This window comes from Pseudophryne corroboree, chromosome 1, assembly GCF_028390025.1.
Source record: "Pseudophryne corroboree isolate aPseCor3 chromosome 1, aPseCor3.hap2, whole genome shotgun sequence".
Classification (NCBI taxonomy): Eukaryota; Metazoa; Chordata; class Amphibia; order Anura; family Myobatrachidae; genus Pseudophryne; species Pseudophryne corroboree.
In genome coordinates, this window is record NC_086444.1 from 897,444,804 (window position 1) to 897,470,203 (window position 25,400).

General features: G+C 46.1%; 1 protein-coding gene across 3 annotated transcripts in view; it reads right to left on the reverse strand.

The window, feature by feature from the left end:
• Positions 1-25,400, reverse strand: part of SEC24D (SEC24 homolog D, COPII coat complex component) — a 451,689-nt gene that overhangs the window by 313,325 nt on the left and 112,964 nt on the right. For all 3 annotated transcript variants that reach the window (XM_063920228.1, XM_063920226.1, XM_063920227.1), the window contains exons 6-8: positions 20,742-20,875; positions 8,408-8,519; positions 6,814-6,941 (exon numbers count right to left, since the gene is read on the reverse strand). In XM_063920228.1, the coding sequence (XP_063776298.1) occupies positions 6,814-6,941; positions 8,408-8,519; positions 20,742-20,875 (374 nt within the window). The remainder of the gene's footprint in view (positions 1-6,813; positions 6,942-8,407; positions 8,520-20,741; positions 20,876-25,400) is intronic.

A 25,400-nucleotide genomic window follows, 5' to 3' on the forward strand; every position in this document is an offset into this window, starting at 1 on the left:
GAGCGGTTTAAACCAATGTGATTTGAGGAATCCCAGAACTACGTTGAGATCCCACAGTGCCACTGGAGGCACAAAAGGGGGTTGTATATGCAGTACTCCCTTGACAAACTTCTGGACTTCAGGAACTGAAGCCAATTCTTTCTGGAAGAAAATCGACAGGGCCGAAATTTGAACCTTAATGGACCCCAATTTGAGGCCCATAGACACTCCTGTTTGTAGGAAATGCAGGAATCGACCGAGTTGAAATTCCTCCGTGGGGGCCTTCCTGGCCTCACACCATGCAACATATTTTCGCCAAATGCGGTGATAATGTTGTGCGGTCACCTCCTTCCTGGCTCTGACCAGGGTAGGGATGACCTCTTCCGGAATGCCTTTTTCCCTTAGGATCCGGCGTTCAACCGCCACGCCGTCAAACGCAGCCGCGGTAAGTCTTGGAACAGACATGATCCTTGCTGAAGCAAGTCCCTTCTTAGTATCTCTTGAAGTTCCGGGTACCAAGTCCTTCTTGGCCAATCCGGAGCCACGAGTATAGTTCTTACTCCTCTCCGTCTTATAATTCTCAGTACCTTGGGTATGAGAGGCAGAGGAGGGAACACATACACCGACTGGTACGCCCACAGTGTTACCAGAGCGTCCCAGCTATTGCCTGAGGGTCTCTTGACCTGGCGCAATACCTGTCCAGTTTTTTGTTCAGACGGGACGCCATCATGTCCACCTTTGGTCTTTCCCAACGGTTCACAATCATGTGGAAGACTTCCAGATGAAGTCCCCACTCTCCCGGGTGGAGGTCGTTCCTGCTGAGGAAGTCTGCTTCCCAGTTGTCCACTCCCGGAATGAACACCGCTGACAGTGTTATCACATGATTTTTCGCCAAGCGAAGAATCCTTGCTGCCATTGCCCTCCTGCTTCTTGTGCCGCCCTGTCTGTTTACGTGGGCGACTGCCGTGATGTTGTCCGACTGGATCAGCACCGGTTGACTTTGAAGCAGAGGTCTTCCTAGGCTCAGAGCATTGTAAATTGCCCTTAGCTCCAGTATATTTATGTGGAGAGAAGTCTCCAGACTTGACCACACTCCTTGGAAATTTCTTTCCTGTGTGACTGCTCCCCAGCCTCTCAGGCTGGCATCCGTGGTCACCAGAACCCAGTCCTGAATGCCGAATGTGCTGCCCTCTAGTAGATGAGCACTCTGCAGCCACCACAGAAGAGACACCCTTGTCCTTGGAGACAGGATTATCCGCTGATGCATCTGAAGATGCGATCCGGACCATTCGTCCAGCAGATCCCACTGAAAAATTCTTGCGTGAAATCTGCCGAATGGAATCGCTTCGTAAGAAGCCACCATTTTTCCCAGGACTCTTGTGCATTGATGCACTGACACTTGGCCTGGTTTTAGGAGGTTTCTGACTAGCTCGGATAACTCCCTGGCTTTCTCCTCCGGGAGAAACACCTTTTTCTGGACTGTGTCCAGAATCATCCCTAGGAACAGCAGACGTGTCGTCGGAAACAGCTGCGATTTTGGAATATTTAGAATCCACCCGTGCTGTCGTAGAACTACTTGAGATAGTGCTACTCCGACCTCCAACTGTTCTCTGGACCTTGTCCTTATCAGGAGATCGTCCAAGTAAGGGATAATTAAGACGCCTTTTCTTTGAAGAAGAATCATCATTTCGGCCATTACCTTGGTAAAGACCCGGGGTGCCGTGGACAATCCAAACGGCAGCGTCTGAAACTGATAGTGACAGTTCTGTACCACGAACCTGAGGTACCCTTGGTGAGAAGGGCAAATTGGGACATGGAGGTAAGCATCCTTGATGTCCAGGGACACCATATAGTCCCCTTCTTCCTGGTTCGCTATCACTGCTCTGAGTGACTCCATCTTGATTTGAACCTTTGTATGTAAGTGTTCAAAGATTTCAGATTTAGAATAGGTCTCACCGAGCCGTCTGGCTTCAGTACCACAATATAGTGTGGAATAATACCCCTTTCCTTGTTGTAGGAGGGGTACTTTGATTATCACCTGCTGGGAATACAGCTTGTGAATTGTTTCCAATACTGCCTCCCTGTCGGAGGGAGACGTTGGTAAAGCAGACTTCAGGAACCTGCGAGGGGGAGACGTCTCGAATTTCCAATCTGTACCCCTGGGATACTACTTGTAGGATCCAGGGGTCCACTTGCGAGTGAGCCCACTGCGCGCTGAAACTCTTGAGACGACCCCCCACCGCACCTGAGTCCGCTTGTACGGCCCCAGCGTCATGCTGAGGACTTGGCAGAAGCGGTGGAGGGCTTCTGTTCCTGGGAAGGGGCTGCCTGCTGCAGTCTTCTTCCCTTTCCTCTACCCCTGGGCAGATATGACTGGCCTTTTGCCCGCTTGCCCTTATGGGGACGAAAGGACTGAGGCTGAAAAGACGGTGTCTTTTTCTGCTGAGATGTGACTTGGGGTAAAAAAGGTGGATTTTCCAGCTGTTGCCGTGGCCACCAGGTCCGATGGACCGACCCCAAATAACTCCTCCCCTTTATACGGCAATACTTCCATGTGCCGTTTGGAATCTGCATCACCTGACCACTGTCGTGTCCATAAACATCTTCTGGCAGATATGGACATCGCACTTACTCTTGATGCCAGAGTGCAAATATCCCTCTGTGCATCTCGCATATATAGAAATGCATCCTTTAAATGCTCTATAGTCAATAAAATACTGTCCCTGTCAAGGGTATCAATATTTTCAGTCAGGGAATCCGACCAAGCCACCCCAGCGCTGCACATCCAGGCTGAGGCGATCGCTGGTCGCAGTATAACACCAGTATGTGTGTATATACTTTTTAGGATATTTTCCAGCCTCCTATCAGCTGGCTCCTTGAGGGCGGCCGTATCTGGAGACGGTAACGCCACTTGTTTTGATAAGCGTGTGAGCGCCTTATCCACCCTAAGGGGTGTTTCCCAACGCGCCCTAACTTCTGGCGGGAAAGGGTATAACGCCAATAATTTTCTATCGGGGGAAACCCACGCATCATCACACACTTCATTTAATTTATCTGATTCAGGAAAAACTACAGGTAGTTTTTTCACATCCCACATAATACCCTTTTTTGTGGTACTTGTAGTATCAGAAATATGTAACACCTCCTTCATTGCCCTTAACATGTAACGTGTGGCCCTAATGGAAAATACGTTTGTTTCTTCACCGTCGACACTGGAGTCAGTGTCCGTGTCGACCGACTGAGGTAAATGGGCGTTTTAAAGCCCCTGACGGTGTTTGAGACGCCTGGACAGGTACTAATTGGTTTGCCGGCCGTCTCATGTCGTCAACCGACCTTGCAGCGTGTTGACATTATCACGTAATTCCCTAAATAAGCCATCCATTCCGGTGTCGACTCCCTAGAGAGTGACATCACCATTACAGGCAATTGCTCCGCCTCCTCACCAACATCGTCCTCATACATGTCGACACACACGTACCGACACACAGCACACACACAGGGAATGCTCTGATAGAGGACAGGACACCACTAGCCCTTTGGGGAGACAGAGGGAGAGTTTGCCAGCACACACCAAAACGCTATAATTATACAGGGACAACCTTATATAAGTGTTTTCCCTTATAGCATCTTAATATATAATAATATCGCCAAATAAGTGCCCCCCCCTCTCTGTTTTAACCCTGTTTCTGTAGTGCAGTGCAGGGGAGAGCCTGGGAGCCTTCCTAGCAGCGGAGCTGTGTAGGAAAATGGCGCTGTGTGCTGAGGAGAATAGGCCCCGCCCCCTTTTCGGCGGGCTTCTTCTCCCGTTTTTCTGACAACCTGGCAGGGGTTAAATACATCCATATAGCCCCAGAGGCTATATGTGATGTATTTTTAGCCAGCATAGGTACTTTCATTGCTGCCCAGGGCGCCCCCCCCCAGCGCCCTGCACCCTCAGTGACCGTTGGTGTGAAGTGTGCTGAGAGCAATGGCGCACAGCTGCCGTGCTGTGCGCTACCTTAAGAAGACTGGGAAGTCTTCAGCCGCCGATTTCTGGACCTCTTCTCTCTTCAGCATCTGCAAGGGGGTCGGCGGCGCGGCTCCGGTGACCCATCCAGGCTGTACCTGTGATCGTCCCTCTGGAGCTAGTGTCCAGTAGCCTAAGAAGCCAATCCATCCTGCACGCAGGTGAGTTCACTTCTTCTCCCCTAAGTCCCTCGTTGCAGTGAGCCTGTTGCCAGCAGGACTCACTGAAAATAAAAAACCTAACAAAACTTTTACTCTAAGCAGCTCTTTAGGAGAGCCACCTAGATTGCACCCTTCTCGGCCGGGCACAAAAACCTAACTGAGGCTTGGAGGAGGGTCATAGGGGGAGGAGCCAGTGCACACCACACGATCCTAAAGCTTTTACTTTTGTGCCCTGTCTCCTGCGGAGCCGCTATTCCCCATGGTCCTGACGGAGTCCCCAGCATCCACTTAGGACGTCAGAGAAAAAGATTTTAACAAGATCACTCCTCATTACATTTCCTCCTCTCTTATGTAATGCACAACTATACAGTATCGAAAGAGTTGTACAGCCTCTCACTCTTGGAGCAAGCGATAATACAGGTTTGCATGATAACCCTGATATGGCCATGAACTCAACAGAAGAGTGCAGTATTCTTTACAACTATCTAAATGACAGGTGGATGGCAGTTATGGGGGGTACACACGGGGCGATTTTTGCCTATTTTCTAAGCGATCTATCTAGATCGCTTAGAAATTAAGCACGGATCGCTCTGTGTGTACACCCCATAACGATGGCGATGCGCGGTCTTGCGCGTCGCCATCGTGACAGCGCATCTCAGTCGTCTGCTCAGATGTTTAGCACATGCAGGCAAGATCTAGTTAGATCGCCTAGCATGTGCATATAGAATACTGGTTAGCACACTTCGCTGTGTGTATAGCGATGTGTGCTGAGCGATCTGTGCTAACCTAGAATGCTTAGCACACAGCACAAGTCGCCCTGTGTGTATGCCCCCTAAGAGTTAGCAGTGGGTAGATTAGCTCTTTGTTCTCCCTCCCAATAATCTCACAAATATAAAAGCATGAAAGGGTAGTGAGAAATTACATAGTGAAGATCTACTGAAATATCTCAGTCCAAAATATGGACACCGAGTGATCAACTGGTATTGCTTTTGCATATCTGTTTTTCCTTAAGTGACCAATTTGGCCTCTTTGGAGACATCAGCTGGCACCACAACGTTTAAGAAGTAGAGTCCTGGCTATATGTACTCAGCAGTGAGCATGCTGAGCAGACAGCTACTCAGAACTGGCAGCGCCCATGCAGTACAATAGTAAAACACCCCACAGTCAAATATGACAGCATGCAGTGGGAGTGAGAATGTGATTTTACTTGCATGAGTAAGGGACTTTGTGGCTTGGTTTATTTAGCAGCAGCGAGTATCTATAGTTCCTTGCCAAAAGCATGATATACAGGCGGGAAATCCTGTTTAGCATCAGCTAATTTATTCATATAAGTACCACTATTATATCTTATGCTATGGGCTTTTATGTACTGAAGGAATTAATTTGACTGCAGGGAAACCTGAAAAATAGTTACTGCTTATTTGATAATAAAACTGATTGCTGTCATGGGACCTCATTCAGTAAGGATTGCAAAATTTGCAAATCGCAATCTAAAAAAAAGCGACAGAAAATGCATACACATCGTGATTGCAATGCAGTCACTGTTTGACTGACAGGAAGCTGGCGTTTCTGGACTTTTTCCATCGTGATTGCAATGCAGTCCCTGTTTGACTGACAGGAAGCCAGAGTTTCTGAACTTTTTCTGGGTGTGTGTGAAAAAACGCAGGCGTGCCCAGGCGTTTTTAAGGAGGACCTCTGACGTCAGAGATGACCACTTCCAGCCTCTTGTTTTGCAAGAATTGTGGATTACCTTGCCTGGCGCAGATAGGAAAAATCTTCGATGTTCCGGTAATTGCATATGGTTCTGCGATCAGCCGCATATTGCGATGCATTCGCAATTTCTGCAATAGGCATTTTTTCTCTATTTCTGGGCGGCAACTATTTGATCACAGTAACTGCTTTTTAGCAGAAATTGCAATCCTTACTGAATAAGGGGGGCAATTCAGAGTTGATCGCAGCAGCAAATTTGTTAGCAGTTGGGCAAAACCATGTGTACTGCAGGGGGAGGGGGGGGGGCAGATACAACATTTGCAGAAAGAGTTAGATTTGGGTGAGTTATTTTGTTTCCGTGCAGGGTAAATGCTGCCTGCTTTATTTTTACACTGCAATTTAGATATCGGTTTGAACACACCCCACCCAAATCTAACTCTCTCTGCACATGTTATATCTGCCCCCCTGCAGGGCACATGGTTTTGCCCAACCGCTAACAAATTTGCTGCTACGATCAGGTCTGCATTACCCCCTGAGTCTGTATACAAAGCACAACAGAACTTGGCATGGAAAAGAGCCGCGGTCACTGCATCGTAGCATCCAGATATACAGTATATAGAAGTGATGCATATCAAATCAATCAGCACAGTCTTTGTGCACCCTGGTTGCATCACATTGCAAGATACATTTTCAACACAAAAAGACGCCTGCCACAAGCAGAGTCTCACAGGGACCTGCTGCACAGACAGGGGCTGTTTGATGCAGACTGCAGCAATGATTTATGAGGACATGTCTGTATGTTGTCTTTTAGTGCACTGGAGCGGAGCAGTATTTTATATGAAGAATCTAAATATTTTTCTAGTACTCCTACAAATGAGATAAGATTTCACATTACTGGATGATGAGGTCACATAGCTCCAGCTTTGATCAATATTATCTGGCAAATCATTTTCTTACCTCATTTGGGGGAACCACAGCTAAAGGCTTGATGACAGCAGCAAGTGGAATCTGAGCCTGTTTAGCCATATCAGAGGAGGTAGGGAAGCAATATGTTGTGCATCTAATGTAACGTGGACTGGCATTCCCTGGAACATTGAAAGCATTTCATTATGAACAAGATGCATCATCATTTTCCCTACAATCCACAGCCAGGCTTCTTGCTGTGTCTACACATACCCATCAGCCTGTGACAATTTCAGCGTGCGAGAACATTAGAGATCACTTTTAGCCTAGTCAGTACGGTTATGTCAGTTATGTCTTGCAACATTATTCAATAATATCATGGAATGCAATGGACAGGTAACATTAGATGTATAAAAAGGATGAATGGCTGGCAATAAAGGCCTGCATGGACTTTTCAGAGGGCTCTGGAGAAGTCATACATGTAAAAACAGCTCCCATAAGGGATCAAGTATGGTAAAGAAGATCTACATTCAGTAGGTCTACAGTCATTAGGTCAATCAAATATAGTAGACAGGCAAAAGGTCGACATGGATAAATGGTCCACATGGAGAAAATGCCGACATATTTAAAGTCGATATATACAACAATAGTGAAATTGACGCGTCGGGGTTCAAGCAACTCCCAGTGATAGATCAAACAGTCAAATAGTATCATATAATGGCAGAATGCGGAAATGTAAAACAATCAACAAGTTCCACTGTATGAATTTATTAAAAGTTCATAAATGAGTAATATAAATACCCCAAATCAGATAGTTGTTCTTTAACAATTCCTCCTACTGTTGACATAAATTGGAGGTCACAATAGGATCGAATGTACAGGTACTTCTTTATGGTCTCCTCCTTCTATTAATGTAGGATGGAGATCACATCAAAACAACAGATAACCATACTTAAGTTCGACACTGTAAAAAGTCGATGGATACAAAAGGTCAACATGACAATGATTAAAACAAAATTGGTCACCACACCTTTTTTTGCATTAGTGTGGATACTTTTTTCATGTGGCACCACCGTTTTGTAGAAACGCGTTAGCTTGACACTTCGGGAAGGTGTCTTGCTCTGCTTGCCACAAGGTTACTAAAGGATATGATTTGTGACACAGATAGTCCAAAACATGAAGAAAAAAAAAATTGTGTCGACCATTATCATGTCGACCATTCATATTTCGGTCTTTTGTCCATGTCGACCTTGTGCCTGTCGACCATATAGGGTCAACCTAATGACTGTCGACCTATAATCTAGATCCCTAAGGGATCTTGGATGACTTGTCATTCAACCTGTCTGATGCATTATGTTAGGTTTGTTGTAACCAATAGCTTTCCATGGCAAATTACAAGTTTCGCCCTGACCTTGGTCTTCTTCACTTAGACATTACTGGGAAAGCTTTAAAACAAGGTCTGTTCCTAATAGCAATGGGTTGGTTGAGAAATACTCCTCTACAGTTGTGACAGGACCTGCAGAGAATCATACTGTAATGTGACTCATTCCTATTGCAGGTAAATTACAAATATATTTTGGTAATGAAATGTTTGAGATACTACTGTGGTACCAGTGTGAGAGCTGTAACAACATGTGCACATGATTACCTTGATCTTGTACTGTGAAGTCAGTGGTAACGAGTGGAGGGACCTGTCCTCTGACATTAGTAGTATAGACTTGACCACCTCTGCTGATCTTATCATTCTCAATCACTTGTATCTGGTCAAAAAGAAATGTTTATTAGTAGAATATATAGAATAGTACCAACGGAATCAGTATGTGTTTCCGGGCAGACGGGATGCTGGCTGTCAGTATACCGTCAGCATCATCCTGTCTGTCAGAATACCGGCAGGGGTCCAACGAGTCCCCTCACGGGCTCGCTGCATTCACCACAGGTTATATTCCCACTCGGTTGGTGGCGTGGACCCACCAACCAAGTGGAATACCCCGCGTTTGTTGGGACTCCGGCCAGTGGCATATCACCGGCTGTCGGAATACCGGCGTCGGTCTCCTGAATGCCAGGATCTCGGCAGGTGGTATTTTAACTGCATCCCGTACCAACACACATTACAAAGCCATGATTAAAAGCATTGCTGCATAGCATATCACATAACAATACAGACTTACAGTAAACAAGGGGTGTGCAAGAAGCTTCCAGATGCACAAAAAGTATTACAGGTTCAGTATCCCATATCCAAAATGCTTGGGACCAGAAATATTTTGGATATCGGATTTTGCCATAGGGGGTCATTCCGAGTTGTTCGTTCGTTAGATTTTTCTCGCAACGGAGCGATTAGTCGCTAATGCGCAATGTCCGCATTGCGACTGCGCCAAGTAAATTTGCTATGCAGTTAGGTATTTTACTCACGGCATTACAAGGTTTTTTCTTCGTTCTGGTGATCGTTATGTGATTGACAGGAAGTGGGTGTTTCTGGGCGGAAACTGGCCGTTTTATGGGTGTGTGCGAAAAAACGCTACCGTTTCTGGGAAAAACGCGGGAGTGGCTGGAGAAACGGAGGAGTGTCTGGCCAAACGCTGGGAGTGTTTGTGACGTCAAACCAGGAACGAAACTGACTGAACTGATCGCAGTTGCAGAGTAAGTGTGGAGCTACTCAGAAACTGCTAAGAAGTGTCTATTCGCAATTTTGCTAATCTTTTGTTCGCAATTTTAATAAGCTAAGATTCACTCCCAGTAGGCGGCGGCTTAGCTTGTGCAAAGCTGCTAAAAGCAGCTTGCGAGCGAACAACTCGGAATGAGGGCCATAGTTTGGAATAATTGCATACCATAATGAGATATCATGGCGATGGGACCAAAGTCTAAGCACAGAATGCATTTATGTTTCATATACACCTTGGGGGTAATTCTGAGTTGATTGCAGCAGCAAGTTTGTTAGCAATTGGGCAAAACCATGTGCACTGCAGGGGGCAGATATAACATTTGCAGAGAGTTAGATGTGGGTGGGTTATTTCGTTTCTAATACTGGCTGCTTTATTTTTACACTGCAATTTAGATTTCAGTTTGAACACACCCCACCCAAATCTAACTCTCTCTGCACGTTATATCTGCCCCTCCTGCAGTGCAAATGGTTTTGCCCAACTGCTAACAAATTTGCTGCTGCGATCAACTCAGAATTAGGCCCCTTATTCATGCAGCCTGAAGGTAATTTTAGCCAATATTTTAAATAACTTTGTGCATTAAATAAAGTTTGTGTACATACACATAATTCATTTATGTTTCATATACATCTTATATACACAACCTGTGGGTCATTTAATACAATATTTTTAATAACTTTGTGTATTAAACAAAGTTTGTGTACACTGAACCATCAGAAAGCAAAGGTTTAATCATCTTCGTCTCACTCAAAAAATTCCGTATTTCGGAATATTCTGTATTTCGGAATATTTGGATATGGGATATTCAACCTGTATAGAGTATTTACAAACAAAGTAAACATTATATTTTTTAAAAGTATTGCCAGAGGAGTATATGCAAAGTTGCAAGCACTCAAACCGCTTGGTGAAGCAACTGAAAAAGTCCAAAGCAGTTATGTCTTCTATATGCTGGATGAAGATCCCCACTGCAGCTTCCGGTGACTCAAAATTAATTACAAAGAAGTATCATGGGGCCACGTCTGGATTGTCCAGCGGATGAACAAGCTCCTGGATGTGTTCATGAGCAAGAAAATCCACCACTCTCCTGTATTATCATGTATGGCGTCTGGAAATGGCTTGCAGCACTTGTGGCAGGCATTGGTTGGAGTACCAGACGGTGCGCTGCTGTTCTATAAAAAGGAAATGAGTAAGGAAATATTAATCCAGTGTCTACACATATGATATGGGAGTGGGGGAGAACTTTTTAGGGTAAGTTTTCTCCCACTCCCATATCATATGTGTAGACAATGGATTAATATTTCCTTACTCATTTCCTTTTTTATAAGGGTGTTACCACACTTATGGTATGGACCACCCTGTATTTGCCCAAGGTTTCTAACCTATGTATTTTCAAACCCCAGGAATATGTTGTGTTTGTTCTGCTGAGGGCTTTTTGGCTTTTGGTAAAAGCCAGGTAAGGGCTCCTGGGGTTTGGATAGAGGTGGTCATTCCGAGTTGTTCGCTCGTTGCCGTTTTTCGCAACGCAGCGATTAGGTGGAAAATGCGCATGCGCATGGTACGCAGCGCGCATGCGCTTAGTAATTTAACACAAAACTTTGGAGATTTACACAAGCTCGGGCAACGTTTTTTCAACGCTCGAGTGATCGTAGTGTGATTGACAGAAAGTGGGTGTTTCTGGGCGGCAACTTGGCATTTTCAGGGAGTGTGCTAAAAAACGCAGGCATGCCAGGAAAAAACGCAGGAGTGGCTGGAGAAACGGGGGAGTGGCTGGACGAACGCAGTGCGTGTTTGTGACGTCAAACCAGGAACTAAACAGACCGAGGTGACCGCAATCTAGGAGTAGGTCTGGAGCTACTCAGAAACTGCAAGGAATTATTTAGTAGCAGTTCTGCTAATCTTTCGTTCGCTATTCTGCTATGCTAAGATACACTCCCAGAGGGCGGTGGTCTAGCGTGTGCAATGCTGCTAAAAGCAGCTAGCGAGCGAACAACTCGGAATGACCACCAGAGAGCGAGGGAGGGCTCCGTCCTTTAAGACTCAGTTTGGGTCTTAGGGTTTGTTGGCCTCACAGGAGGCTAATTTGTGATTTCAGCTGCATGAGAGTGTGATAAGGCTGTCAGCATGATCAGTAGCTCTCTCACTACTGTTTTATTTTATTTTTCCTTCTAATAAAACTGGTTTAGACCATTTGCACCAGAAACCTTGGACTTGTGTGATCTCTCGGCTGCTGTGTGCTACCATCTACCTCAGGAGAACCCTGTTACAATGCATATGTGTACGATTAAACAACCAAGTTTTATGTAATATGTACTGTATTCTGTGCTACTCTCCTGCTATGGTAAGATAAAGCATAGATAGGATATGTGCCCCTGCTAATAAAGATTCTTGCTGGATGACTACGTCTGCCCAGTGACACCCAGAATGGCCAATCGTAACCACCTCATCCAAAAAGGGGCGTGGCTTAACGGAGCCCACCACTCCAGGGGCATGCCCAGCATCCCTGGAGATGTTGGGCTGCCCCTGGAGACTTGTGCCTGCAATACTGGCTGCTTGTCAGTGACAGCAGCCGGTTGCTGCAGGGTAATGTCACAGTACAGCACCCGGCTCCAGTCACTGTGGAAGAGCCTGCATTTTGATATCACCCCCTGGAAGGGTGACACCTGTATGCTGCCCCCAACCCCCTTCTGAAGTCTGTGTGTGTCTGCCCAATGTTACAAATTCTTCCAGATTTCCATATACTGTATCTATATTCAAAACAAGCAAAATACTTTTGCGATAATCATACATGAGTAGCAATTGCAAAAAAAAAAAAAAAAAAAACACTTGACACGTGTTTCAAGGCAATGCTACCGGTTACATCAAAAAGTGTCAAACAAATAGGAATCACGAGAGCGGTGAGATTGCTGTGTTTGCCCTGAGGTGACCCGTTAGGAAGAAGCTCTTTAGCAGGATCACCTTTCTTGTCTATTCTTGATTGCACCACAGCAGGTGAGTATCAAACAAAATAAAGCCAGGTTCTTTAGTTCTTAACAGTGTACACCAATGGTTCCCAAACTTTTTTGAATCATGGCACACTAGAGTATCAGAATTTTTTTCACAGCACCCCTAGGGTAAAAGTTTTTAATTGATAAATGGGGAAAAAATAAGATTTTACTTACCGGTAAATCTATTTCTCGTAGTCCGTAGTGGATGCTGGGGACTCCGTAAGGACCATGGGGAATAGACGGGCTCCGCAGGAGACAGGGCACTTTAAGAAAGAATTTGGATTCTGGTGTGTTCTGGCTCCTCCCTCTATGTCCCTCCTCCAGACCTCAGTTAGAGAAACTGTGCCCGGAAGAGCTGACAGTACAAGGAAAGGATTTTGGAATCCAGGGCAAGACTCATACCAGTCACACCAATCACACCGTATAACTAGTGATAAACTTACCCAGTTAACAGTATGAACAACAACGGAGCATCAGAACAACCCTGATGCAACCAAACATAACCCTTATTTAAGCAATAACTATATACAAGTATTGCAGAAGAAGTCCGCACTTGGGACGGGCGCCCAGCATCCACTACGGACTACGAGAAATAGATTTACCGGTAAGTAAAATCTTATTTTCTCTAACGTCCTAGTGGATGCTGGGGACTCCGTAAGGACCATGGGGATTATACCAAAGCTCCCAAACGGGCGGGAGAGTGCGGATGACTCTGCAGCACCGAATGAGCAAACACAAGGTCCTCCTCAGCCAGGGTATCAAACTTGTAAAAGTTTGCAAAAGTGTTCGAACCTGACCAAGTAGCATGCCGAGACCCCTCGGGCAGCCGCCCAAGAAGAGCCCACCTTCCTTGTGGAGTGGGCTTTTACTGATTTTGGAAGCGGCAATCCAGCCGCAGAATGAGCCTGCTGAATCGTGTTACAGATCCAGCAAGCAATAGTTTGCTTTGAAGCAGGAGCACCCAGCTTGTTGGATGCATACAGGATAAACAGCGACTCAGTTTTGCTGACTCTAGCCGTTCTGGCTACACAAACCTTCAAAGCCCTGACCACATCTAGTAACTCGGAATCCTCCAAGTCACGAGTAGCCACAGGCACCACAATAGGTTGGTTCATATGAAAAGATGACACCACTTTTGGCAGAAATTGTGGACGGGTCCGCAATTCTGCCCTGTCCATATGGAAAACCAGATAGGGGCTTTTATGTGACAAAGCCGCTAATTCTGACACACGCCTAGCTGAACCCAAGGCTAATAGCATGACCACCTTCCACGTGAGAAATTTTAACTCCACGGTTTTGAGTGGCTCAAACCAGTGTGACTTCAGGAAACTCAACACCACGTTAAGATCCCAAGGTGCCACTGGAGGCACAAAAGGGGGCTGAATATGCAGCAGTCCCTTTACAAACGTCTGAACTTCAGGAAGAGAAGCCAGTTCTTTTTGAAAGAAAATGGATAGGGCGGAAATCTGGACCTTAATGGAACCCAATTTCAGGCCCAAAGTCACTCCGGACTGTAGGAAGTGAAGGAAACGGCCCAGCTGGAATTCCTCCGTAGGGGCATTCCTGGCCTCACACCAAGCAACATATTTTCGCCATATACGGTGATAATGTTTAGCCGTCACGTCCTTCCTAGCCTTTATCAGCGTAGGAATGACCTCATCCGGAATGCCTTTTTCTGCTAGGATCCGGCGTTCAACCGCCATGCCGTCAAACGCAGCCGCGGTAAGTCTTGGAACAGACAGGGCCCCTGTTGCAACAAGTCCTGTCTTAGAGGCAGAGGCCATGGGTCCTCTGTGAGCATTTCTTGCAGATCTGGATACCAAGTCCTTCTTGGCCAATCCGGAACAATGAGAATTGTTCTCACTCCTCTTTTTCTTATGATTCTCAGCACCTTGGATATGAGAGGAAGAGGAGGAAATACATAAACCGACTGGAACACCCACGGTGTCACTAGTGCGTCTACAGCTATCGCCTGAGGGTCTCTTGACCTGGCGCAATACCTCTGTAGCTTTTTGTTGAGGCGGGATGCCATCATGTCCACCTGTGGCAGTTCCCACCGACTTGCAATCTGCGTGAAGACTTCTTGATGAAGTCCCCACTCTCCCGGGTGGAGGTCGTGCCTGCTGAGGAAGTCTGCTTCCCAGTTGTCCACTCCCGGAATGAACACTGCTGACAGTGCTCTTACGTGATTCTCCGCCCAGCGAAGAATTCTAGTGGTTCCCGCCATCGCCACCCTGCTCCTTGTGCAGCCTTGGCGGTTTACATGAGCCACTGCGGTGATGTTGTCTGACTGGATCAGAACCGGTTGGTCGCGAAACAGGGTCTCTGCTTGACGTAGGGCGTTGTATATGGCCCTTAGTTCCAGGATATTGATGTGAAGGCAAGTCTCCTGACTTGACCACAGACCTTGGAAATTTATTCCCTGTGTGACTGCCCCCCACCCTCGGAGGCTTGCATCCGTGGTCACCAGGACCCAGTCTTGAATGCCGAATCTACGGCCCTCGAGAAGGTGAGCACTCTGCAGCCACCACAGGAGAGACACCCTGGCCCTGGGGGATAGGGTGATCAGCCGATGCATCTGTAGATGTGATCCGGACCACTTGTCCAACAGATCCCATTGAAAGGTCCTCGCATGGAACCTGCCGAAGGGAATGGCCTCGTATGATGCCACCATCTTTCCCAGGACTCGCGTGCAGTGATGCACCGACACCTGTTTTGGTTTTAATAGGTCTCTGACCAGTGTCATGAGCTCCTGAGCCTTCTCCATCTGGAGATAAACCCTCTTCTGGTTTGTGTCCAGAATCATGACCAGGAAGGGCAGACGAGTCATAGGAATCAACTGCGACTTTGGAATATTTAGAATCCAGCCGTGCTGTTGTAACACTTCCTGAGAGCGTGCTACGCTGATCAGCAACTGCTCTCTGGATCTCGCCTTTATGAGGAGATCGTCCAAGTATGGGATAATTGTGACCCTTGCTTTCGCAGGAGCACCATCATCTCCGCCATTACCTTGGTAAATATTCTCGGTGCCGTGGAGAGACCAAACGGCAACGTCTGGAATTGGTAATGACAATCCTGTACCACAAATCTGAGGTACGCCTGATGAGGTGGATAAATGGGGACATGAAGGTATGCATCCTTTATGTCCAGAGACACTATAAAATCCCCCCCTTCCAGACTTGCGATGACCGCTCTGAGCGATTCCATCTTGAACTTGAACCTTTTCAGGGATATGTTCAGGGATTTTAAATTCAATATGGGTCTGACCGAACCGTCCGGTTTCGGTACCACAAACATGGTTGAATAGTAACCCCTTCCCTGTTGAAGGAGGGGAACTTTTACCACCACCTGCTGAAGATACAATTTGTGAATTGCAGCTAACACTATTTCCCTCTCTAAGGGGGAAGCTGGCAGGGCCGATTTGAGGTAACGGTGAGGGGGCATCTCTTCGAATTCCAGCTTGTATCCCTGAGACACAATCTCTATAGCCCAGGGATCCACCTGGGAGTGAACCCACTTGTGGCTGAAATTTCGGAGACGCGCCCCCACCGGGCCTAGCTCCGCCTGTGGAGCCCCAGCGTCATGCGGTGGATTTAGTGGAAGCCGGGGAGGACTTCTGTTCCTGGGAACTAGCTGTATTGTGCAGCTTCTTTCCTCTACCCCTGCCTCTGGCAAGAAAGGACGCACCTCGGACTTTCTTGCCTTTTTGTGATCGAAAGGACTGCATTTGGTAATACGGTGCTTTTTTAGGTTGTGAGGGAACATATGGCAAAAAATTTGACTTTCCAGCCGTAGCTGTGGAGACCAGGTCCGAGAGACCGTCCCCAAACAATTCCTCACCCTTGTAAGGTAAAACCTCCATGTGCCTTTTTGAGTCGGCATCGCCTGTCCATTGCAGAGTCCACAGCACCCTTCTGGCAGAAATCGACATTGCATTTATTCTAGAGCCCAGTAGGCTAATGTCTCTTTGAGCATCTCTCATATATAGGACAGCGTCTTTTATATGCCCCAGGGTTAGTAATATAGAATCCTTGTCCAAGGTATCAAGTTCCTCAGATAAGGTATCTGTCCATGCTGCTACAGCACTACACATCCAGGCCGACGCAATTGCCGGCCTTAGTAAGGTACCTGAATGTGTATAAATGGACTTCAGGATACCCTCCTGCTTTCTATCCGCAGCATCTTTTAGGGTGGCCGTATCCTGTGACGGCAGGGCTACCCTCTTGGATAAGCGTGTTAAAGCTTTGTCTACCCTAGGGGAGGATTCCCAGCGTAACCTGTCCGTTGGCGGGAAAGGATACGCCATAAGCATCCGTTTGGAAATCTGCAGTTTTCTATCTGGAGATTCCCAAGCCTTTTCACATAACTCATTTAACTCATGTGAAGGGGGAAAGGTCACCTCTTGCCTTTTTTCCCCATACATATAAACCCTCTTGTCAGGGACAGGGGTTTCCTCTGTGATGTGCAACACATCTTTCATTGCTATAATCATGTAACGGATGGCTTTAGCCATTTTAGGCTGTAACTTTGCATCATCGCCATCGACACTGGAGTCAGAATCCGTGTCGATATCTGTGTCAACAATTTGGGATAGTGGGCGCTTCTGAGACCCTGACGGCCTCTGCGACATAGGATCAGGCATGGGCTGAGACCCCGGCTGTCCTAAGGCTTCAGCTTTATCCAACCTTTTATGCAAGGAAGTAACATTATCATTTAAAACCTTCCACATATCCATCCAATCGGGTGTCGACCCCACATTCATTTGTTCCCGCTCTGTTTCCACATAGCCTTCCTCGTCAAACATGCCGACACAAGCGTACCGACACACCACACACACAGGGGATGCTCTATTTGAAGACAGTTCCCCCACAAGGCCTTTTGGAGAGACAGAGAGAGAGTATGCCAGCACACACCCCAGCGCTATAAGTCCCAGGAATCACACAGTAACTTAGTGTTAACCCAGTAGCTGCTGTATATACTGTTTTTGCGCCAAATTTATGTGCCCCCCCTCTCTTTTTACCCTCTTCTACCGTGATTCTGCAGGGGAGAGCCTGGGGAGCTTCCTCTCAGCGGAGCTGTGGAGAGAAAATGGCGCTGGTGAGTGCTGAGGAAGAAGCCCCGCCCCCTCAGCGGCAGGCTTCTGTCCCGCGTTTCTGTGTAAAATTATGGTGGGGGCCCATGCATATATACATATATACAGTGCCCAACTGTATATATGCCCACTTTTGCCAAGAGGTCTCTAATTGCTGCCCAGGGCGCCCCCCCCCCCCCCCTGCGCCCTGCACCCTACAGTGACCGGAGTATGTGGGTTTAGTGTGGGAGCAATGGCGCACAGCTGCAGTGCTGTGCGCTACCTCATATGAAGACTGGAGTCTTCTGCCGCCGATTTCGAAGTCTTCTTGCTTCTGCTTCTGTCTTCCGGCTCTGCGAGGGGGACGGCGGCGCGGCTCCGGGATCGGACGACCAAGGGTGCGATCCTGTGTACGATCCCTCTGGAGCTAATGGTGTCCAGTAGCCTAAGAAGCAGGACCTATCTTCAGTGAGTAGGGCTGCTTCTCTCCCCTCAGTCCCACGTAGCAGAGAGTCTGTTGCCAGCAGATCTCTCTGAAAATAAAAAAAACTAACAAAATACTTTCTTTTTAGCAAGCTCAGGAGAGCTCACTAAGTAGCACCCAGCTCGTCCGGGCATAGATTCAAACTGAGGTCTGGAGGAGGGACATAGAGGGATGAGCCAAAACACACCAGAATCCAAATTCTTTCTTAAAGTGCCCTGTCTCCTGCGGAGCCCGTCTATTCCCCGTGGTCCTTACGGAGTCCCCAGCATCCACTAGGACGTTAGAGAAATTATTAAATTAAGTAAATTGTGCCTACCTGTCATCCTTAGGGTCAGTTATGTGGCAGTGCACAGTTGTGCTTTTGATTGTCCATATGTTTTAATACTGGCAGCCACTGGCTCTGGTTTTGTCTATCACCTTGACCATAAATAATTTGATTTAGTCCTGGACTACAAACTCGGGGTAACCCCTGCAAGGGCCTTGCGGCACCCCAGGGTGCCTAGACACATAATTTGAAAACCACTAGTGTATACTATACATGTTTCCCTTTCATTCTCAGTATACCTGTGACATACATGTCTATAAGTTCACTAGAAACAACTTCACTAAAGCATTTCGGGGTTGACGAAGAGTTGAATGTATGCCACTTTAATAAACAGGAAGGAAGAGGAGGAGGAAGAAGAGGAGGAAGACAAACTACTGAGTCTAACAAGAATCAAGCCTCATTACGTCATAATAATGGATTTCAACGATTGCTAATAAAACAAATAAATTGTTACAATATTAGAAACCTGAATATTTCTGCGTAAACAGTATTAGATAGTCACCTATGACCACATTCACCTGATACAAAAGACTCAGTTCCTAAATTTATTACTTAACAACATTATTGCAAATACAGATGTGTCCTGATACACTGCTGCTTAAGTTAGAGCGCCAGGTTCTGGGCGACTCAGCAACGCTGGGCTTCCTTCTTGCTCATAACGTGTGTCTTATTTTGCAAAAACTACTTTGCTGGATTACAATGGCCAATCCGATGTGCAACATTTGTATATCTGTCTGCAAATGAGTCTGAATCTGTGTAAGAAGTGCTCCAATTCACCAGCCTAGCTACGTTGTGTTTCATCTGCGACTTTATATAAGTGTAAAACTAATTACTGAGCGGTTAAAGACACAGCCCAGCGTCTCTAAGGGGGTAATTCCAAGTTGATCGCAGCAGGAATTTTTTTAGCAGTTGGGCAAAACCATGGCCCTCATTCCGAGTTGTTCGCTCGCAAGCTGCTTTTAGCAGCTTTGCACACGCTAAGCCGCCGCCTACTGGGAGTGAATCTTAGCTTATCAAAATTGCGAACGAAAGATTAGCAAAATTGCGAATAGACACTTCTTAGCAGTTTCTGAGTAGCTCCACACTTACTCGGCAACTGCGATCAGTTCAGTCAGTTTCGTTCAAGGTTTGACGTCACAAACACACCCAGCGTTCGGCCAGACACTCCTCCGTTTCTCCAGCCACTCCCGCGTTTTTCCCAGAAACGGTAGCGTTTTTTCGCACACACCCATAAAACGGCCAGTTTCCGCCCAGAAACACCCACTTCCTGTCAATCACATTACGATCACCAGAACGAAGAAAAAACCTCGTAATGCCGTGAGTAAAAATCCTAACTGCATAGCAAATTTACTTGGCGCAGTCGCACTGCGGACATTGCGAATGCGCATTAGCGACTAATCGCTCCGTTGCGAGAAAAAAATAACCAGCGAACAACTCAGAATGACCCCTTATGTGCAGTGCAGGGGGGGCAGATATAACATGTGCAGAAAGAGTTAGATTTGGGTGGGTTATTTTGTTTCTGTGCAGGGTAAATACTGGCTGCTTTATTTTTACACTGCAATTTAGATTGCAGATTGAACTCACCACACCCAAATCTAACTCTCTCTGCACATGTTATATCTGCCTCCCCTGCAGTGCACATGGTTTTGCCCAATTGCTATCAAAAATCCTGCTGCGATCAACTTGGAATTACCCCCCTAGTACACTGTGATTGATGATTTGCTGCATCTGTGATGCGGATAACATGCAAAATGTATAGAAAACTACATTAAGCTACTCCTCTTGGAATGTCTTAAGATGCATACACACGGTGAGATCCTTGCTATGCCCGATTTTGACTATGCGATTTCCCTTGAACTCCCCCAGAGCCCAGATACTGTAACACAGATTTTTAGACTATCTGTACTTTCAATTTTGTCTATGTACGATTTTGACTAAGTGCCAATATTGACTATACTTTGTACTAGATAGTACACTAGATAGTCAAGAGTGACTTACCTGTACAGTCTACATAGCCTTGCGATACCGACCCCACGAGACCGCGCACTGGGATTGAATCGGGGTCGCAAGCTGCCAAACACCTTGAGATGTGCACTAACTTTCCTTAAGATTTTGACTATATAGTCAAAATCTTACAGATTTATCTCACCGTGTGCACACACCTATAGTCACGCCGGGTGTCTCACACTGTATGGCGTATAGCGGCTAGGTGTATGAGGACACATCTGTACTTGTGCTGAGTGAACAAACTCTTTTCATAGATGTTTAAAAACAAAATTTTTATCAATTAATTCATTAAATTAGCCCAAATAACAGCAATAGAAACTAAAGAAGTAAGATCAGGAGCAGATCTGTATTTCATTAGGTGCATGGGATCTAATGTCTGATATACATTGGTAGATAAATGTGATATAACAATTTTAATAACAATATAAATATTTGGCAAGACACAATTACTTACTGGACTAGGTATGGAATCTGGGTCAAGTTTTTTGGGTGGTGGGCCAGACATTTGCTGTTGGCTTCCAGGAAATGGACCAGGGTAAGACATTGGAGGTCCTGGAGGTCCTGGTAACTGAGCACCATAACTGTTTTCTGTAATATAACATGTTCTAGGATTAATAAGAACTCTGAACTCATGTGAGAGTATGCATATTGCACATTTATTTATTTTCATTTATAGCATTCACAGGGGATATTCAGCTTGCGACCCAGAATAGCAAAAATAGCAATTGAGCTATTTTTGCTATACTGAGCATGCACCGTGGTAGTTGTGCACGTGTGTGCATACAAAGCGCGATCGCATCCCTGAGGGATGCAAACGCAGTTTGAGTGACAGTCGGGCGGCGACAGGTGGGGGAGGTGGCGGTAAAGGGCCGCTGCGGGAGTGGTCCGGCCAATGCAGGCGCGGTCTGCAGGGGGTTGTCCACAATTGCGTCGCAACTGATTGCATCGCAATCACATTGCGGTCCCAGCCACGGGACGTGAGGTAGCATGCTGGGCGGCCCCTAGCATGCTACAGAAGGGAATACAGATTCTGCTTATAGCAGAATCTGCAATCCATGCTGAATAACCCCCACAGTTCGGTAATTTTGCCATTACACTGGATACCACTGGAGAGCAAGAACACCCAAGCACCAATTCTTACTGGCATCCCCAACTCTGACAGAAAGAGTAATATATTGGCAAGTAAATGGAGAAAGCCCTTGCTGCAGACTCAGTCGTTAATCTAGTTTATGCCACTCGGCACAACACTTTTTAGAAGCCTACATCAAACCTTACCTATCGTAGCGTAATGTTTCTAGTCACTAAAACCAGGATTGTCCTTAAAAATCAGGAAAAAGTGTATAATGTTTCACAACTGTAACATGCAATAGTGCTCACACTAGTGCTATGCACTATGAGAACCTAGGGCAAGGAATAACCTTGTAGTGTACAATAGCATAGCAGAGCGTTAAGAGTCAGCTAAATATTACTGTATGTGTGAGGCTTAGAAAATACGGGTGTGCTTTATTCTGCTGTAGGTGAAGCTGACTTATACCCCTTTCACATTGCAAAAATAACCCGGTATCGACCCGGGTCACTGTGCGATGTGAAAGGGGCCCATGAGAATTACCGGGTCACCTGACCCGGTAATTCAACCTGGGTTATAAGAAGGGTTATTCCAGGGTTGAATACCGAGTCAGTGACACTGTAAACGGGTTCCCGGGTCGATGCGACACAGGACCCCTTTACTACAAAGGGAGAGGTGGCGCGGAGATGAGCTCATCTCCCAGCGCCGGCTCCGCCCCCCACCGCTATGGCAACCAGCGCTTAGACTCCAATGCCGGGAAGGACCCGTTTCCAATTCTCGGGTGGGATCCGGCATTGGAGATGTGATAGAGGTATGAAACATGAATGGGATATTCATAGAGTAATACCAGTGGCGCAAGTAGACATTTTTTCTTAGTTGTACGGATAGTAAAAATGGGCGTGGTCACGTGTCATGAAGTGGTGTGGTCACACAAAACTAGGGGAGTGGCTACATGACAATAGGGGCATGGCCACATTATGCCACCACACACAGTAATGCCCCTTACACATTATGCCAAACACTGTCATGCCCATTACACTACACACCGTAATGCTTATTACACATTATGCCACACCCCATAATGCTTATTACACATTATGTCACACACTGTAATGCCCATTACACATTATGCCAGACACACGTAACACCCATTACACATTATACCACCGTACTTTCAGCACTGAGTAATACTAAAACTGTGAGAGTTCATACTTATGTCTTTTCAAAACAAAAACGTCTACAGCATATGACAGACTAATCATTATTCATTATGTTACTTATTATTAGGCTGGAGACCTGAAAATCAAATTGAAATCGTCTCCACTTTTTGGACCATCTCAAAAGAAGTCAAACTGTTTAACTCCTTCTCAGCTGAGTCTATTTTGGCCCTTTTTGTGCTTTACACATACCAGGGTCACTGGTTCTCGAATAGCAGATATGTCAGGTCAGGCTTGCTGGGACCTGTAGTTACACTGTAAAGAACAATATTAATTAAATTATTTACATCATGAACCCACCGCTACCAGGGGTGCAGGGCATTGCCCCACGCTTCCAGACCAGGTCTGGGGGATCCTTGAGAAGGGGGACCCATTGTGTGTGGGGACCGCATGATGTGTGCCACCCTGCTATGGCATAAGCCCCCCAGCTGGTTCAGCCCCATACTGGTTGCTGCACTTATGGGCATTTTTAGATATATCTATAAATCAATTAACACTAAGGGGTAAATTTACTAAGGTGGGAGATTTTTAGAACTAGTGATGTTGCCCATAGCAACCAATCAGATTATATCTATTATCTGCTAGAAGCAGCTAGATAAATGGTAAGTATAATCTGATTGGTTGCCATGGGCAACATCACCAGTTCTAAAAATCTCTCACCTTAGTAAATTTACCCCTAATTTGGAATATTGCAGCAAGAAATTTAGTTTTACATTATTTTCCTTAATTCTTCTGTCCGCAATAATTGCCACCTGAGACTGCTGTCTCATTTATCTATAAGCATATCTCTGACCCCCACAACAGGCTCAAAGAGACACCCGTTTCAAGATGCATTTTGAGATTTAAATTAATATTTTTCGCTAATATTTCAAGGGCTGCATCTACTGTACTTTCTCATATATTACACATACTGTTTCTAAAACACACATCTGCAAGATACTGTGATAACCCCTGACTACATCTTAGTGGTTGTGGGAGACTGGACATAAAAGTTTTTTAATCCTCACCCTCACAAAACTCTTGCACACCTATTCCTCAGTCCAGCAATCTTCGATGAATAGTCTGAGACAATCATAGTAAATCTGCCAAAGACTGCAGGAATTTATTGCTTTTAGTGGTCAATGTGGTTAGCCAAGACTTCTCAGAGAATGATTTCTTTAGTGATTAGCAATAGATTATAGCAATCAATAAGATGGTTGATATCGGTAATTGGTAGTGGTGACAAAGCAAATTTTGCTCCTGTTACTAGTGGAAATTAAAGACTCATACAATGTGCTTGTAGGTTTTATTTACATTTTAGTATATTCCACGTGTACTTGCAGTATTTATCATGCACGTTTTGTGTTTTGTTGCTTATTCTACTTTTCCCCTATACAGTAATATTACTGGATAACGTTCTGTACAGATGTGTCCTTATACATCTTGCTTCAATACGCCATGCAGCAGGAAATGCCTGGTGTGAGTCAGCCGGCAGTTCCCGGGTAGCTCTGCTAACGTTGGGCGTCTTTTTTACCAGAAATGCATCTTATTCACATCACTATGTGACTAGGAAGCACAAGCAGCTTATGCTGCTTAAAATAAGAATTTACTCACCGGTAATTCTATCTCTCGTAGTCCGTAGTGGATGCTGGGAACTCCGTAAGGACCATGGGGAATAGACGGGCTCCGCAGGAGACTGGGCACTCTAAAAGAAAGATTAGGTACTATCTGGTGTGCACTGGCTCCTCCCTCTATACCCCTCCTCCAGACCTCAGTTAAGGAAACTGTGCCCGGAAGAGCTGACACAACAAGGAAAGGAATTGGAATCCAGGGTAAGACTCATACCAGCCACACCAATCACACCGTACAACTTGTGATAACCATACCCAGTTAACAGTATGAACAACAACTGAGCCTCAGTAACAGATGGCTCATAACAATAACCCTTTAGTTAAGCAATAACTATATACATGTATTGCAGAGAGTCCGCACTTGGGACGGGCGCCCAGCATCCACTACAGACTACGAGAAATAGAATTACCGGTGAGTAAATTCTTATTTTCTCTGACGTGCTAGTGGATGCTGGGAACTCCGTAAGGACCATGGGGATTATACCAAAGCTCCCAAACGGGCGGGAGAGTGCGGATGACTCTGCCGCACCGCATGAGCAAACTCAAGGTCCTCCTCAGCCAGGGTATCAAACTTGTAGAACTTAGCAAACTTGTTTGACCCTGACCAAGTAGCAGCTCGGCAAAGCTGTAAAGCCGAGACCCCTCGGGCAGCCGCCCAAGAAGAGCCCACCTTCCTTGTGGAATGGGCTTTCACCATTTTGGATGCGGCAATCCAGCCGCAGAGTGAACCAGCTAAATCGTGCTATAGATCCAGCGAACAATAGTCTGCTTCGAAGCAGGAGCGCCAACCTTGTTGGCTGCATACAGAATAAACAGCGAGTCAGACTTTCTGACTCCCGCCTTTCTGGAAACATAAATTTTCAAAGCCCGGACTACGTCCAGCAACTTCGAATCCTCCAAGTCCCTAGTAGCCGCAGGCACAACAATAGGCTGGTTCAAATGAAACGATGATACCACCCTAGGAAGAAATTGGGGACGAGTCCTCAATTCTGCCCTGTCCATATGGAAGATCAGATAAGGGTTTTTACATGACAAAACCGCCAACACTGACACACGCCTAGCCGAAGCTAAGGCCAATAGCATGACCACTTTCCACGTGAGATATTTTAGCTCCATGGTCTTAAGTGGCTCAAACCAGTGGGATTTCAGGAAATCCAACACAACGTTAAGATCCCAAGGTGCCACCGGTGGCACAAAAGGAGGCTGAATATGCAGCACCC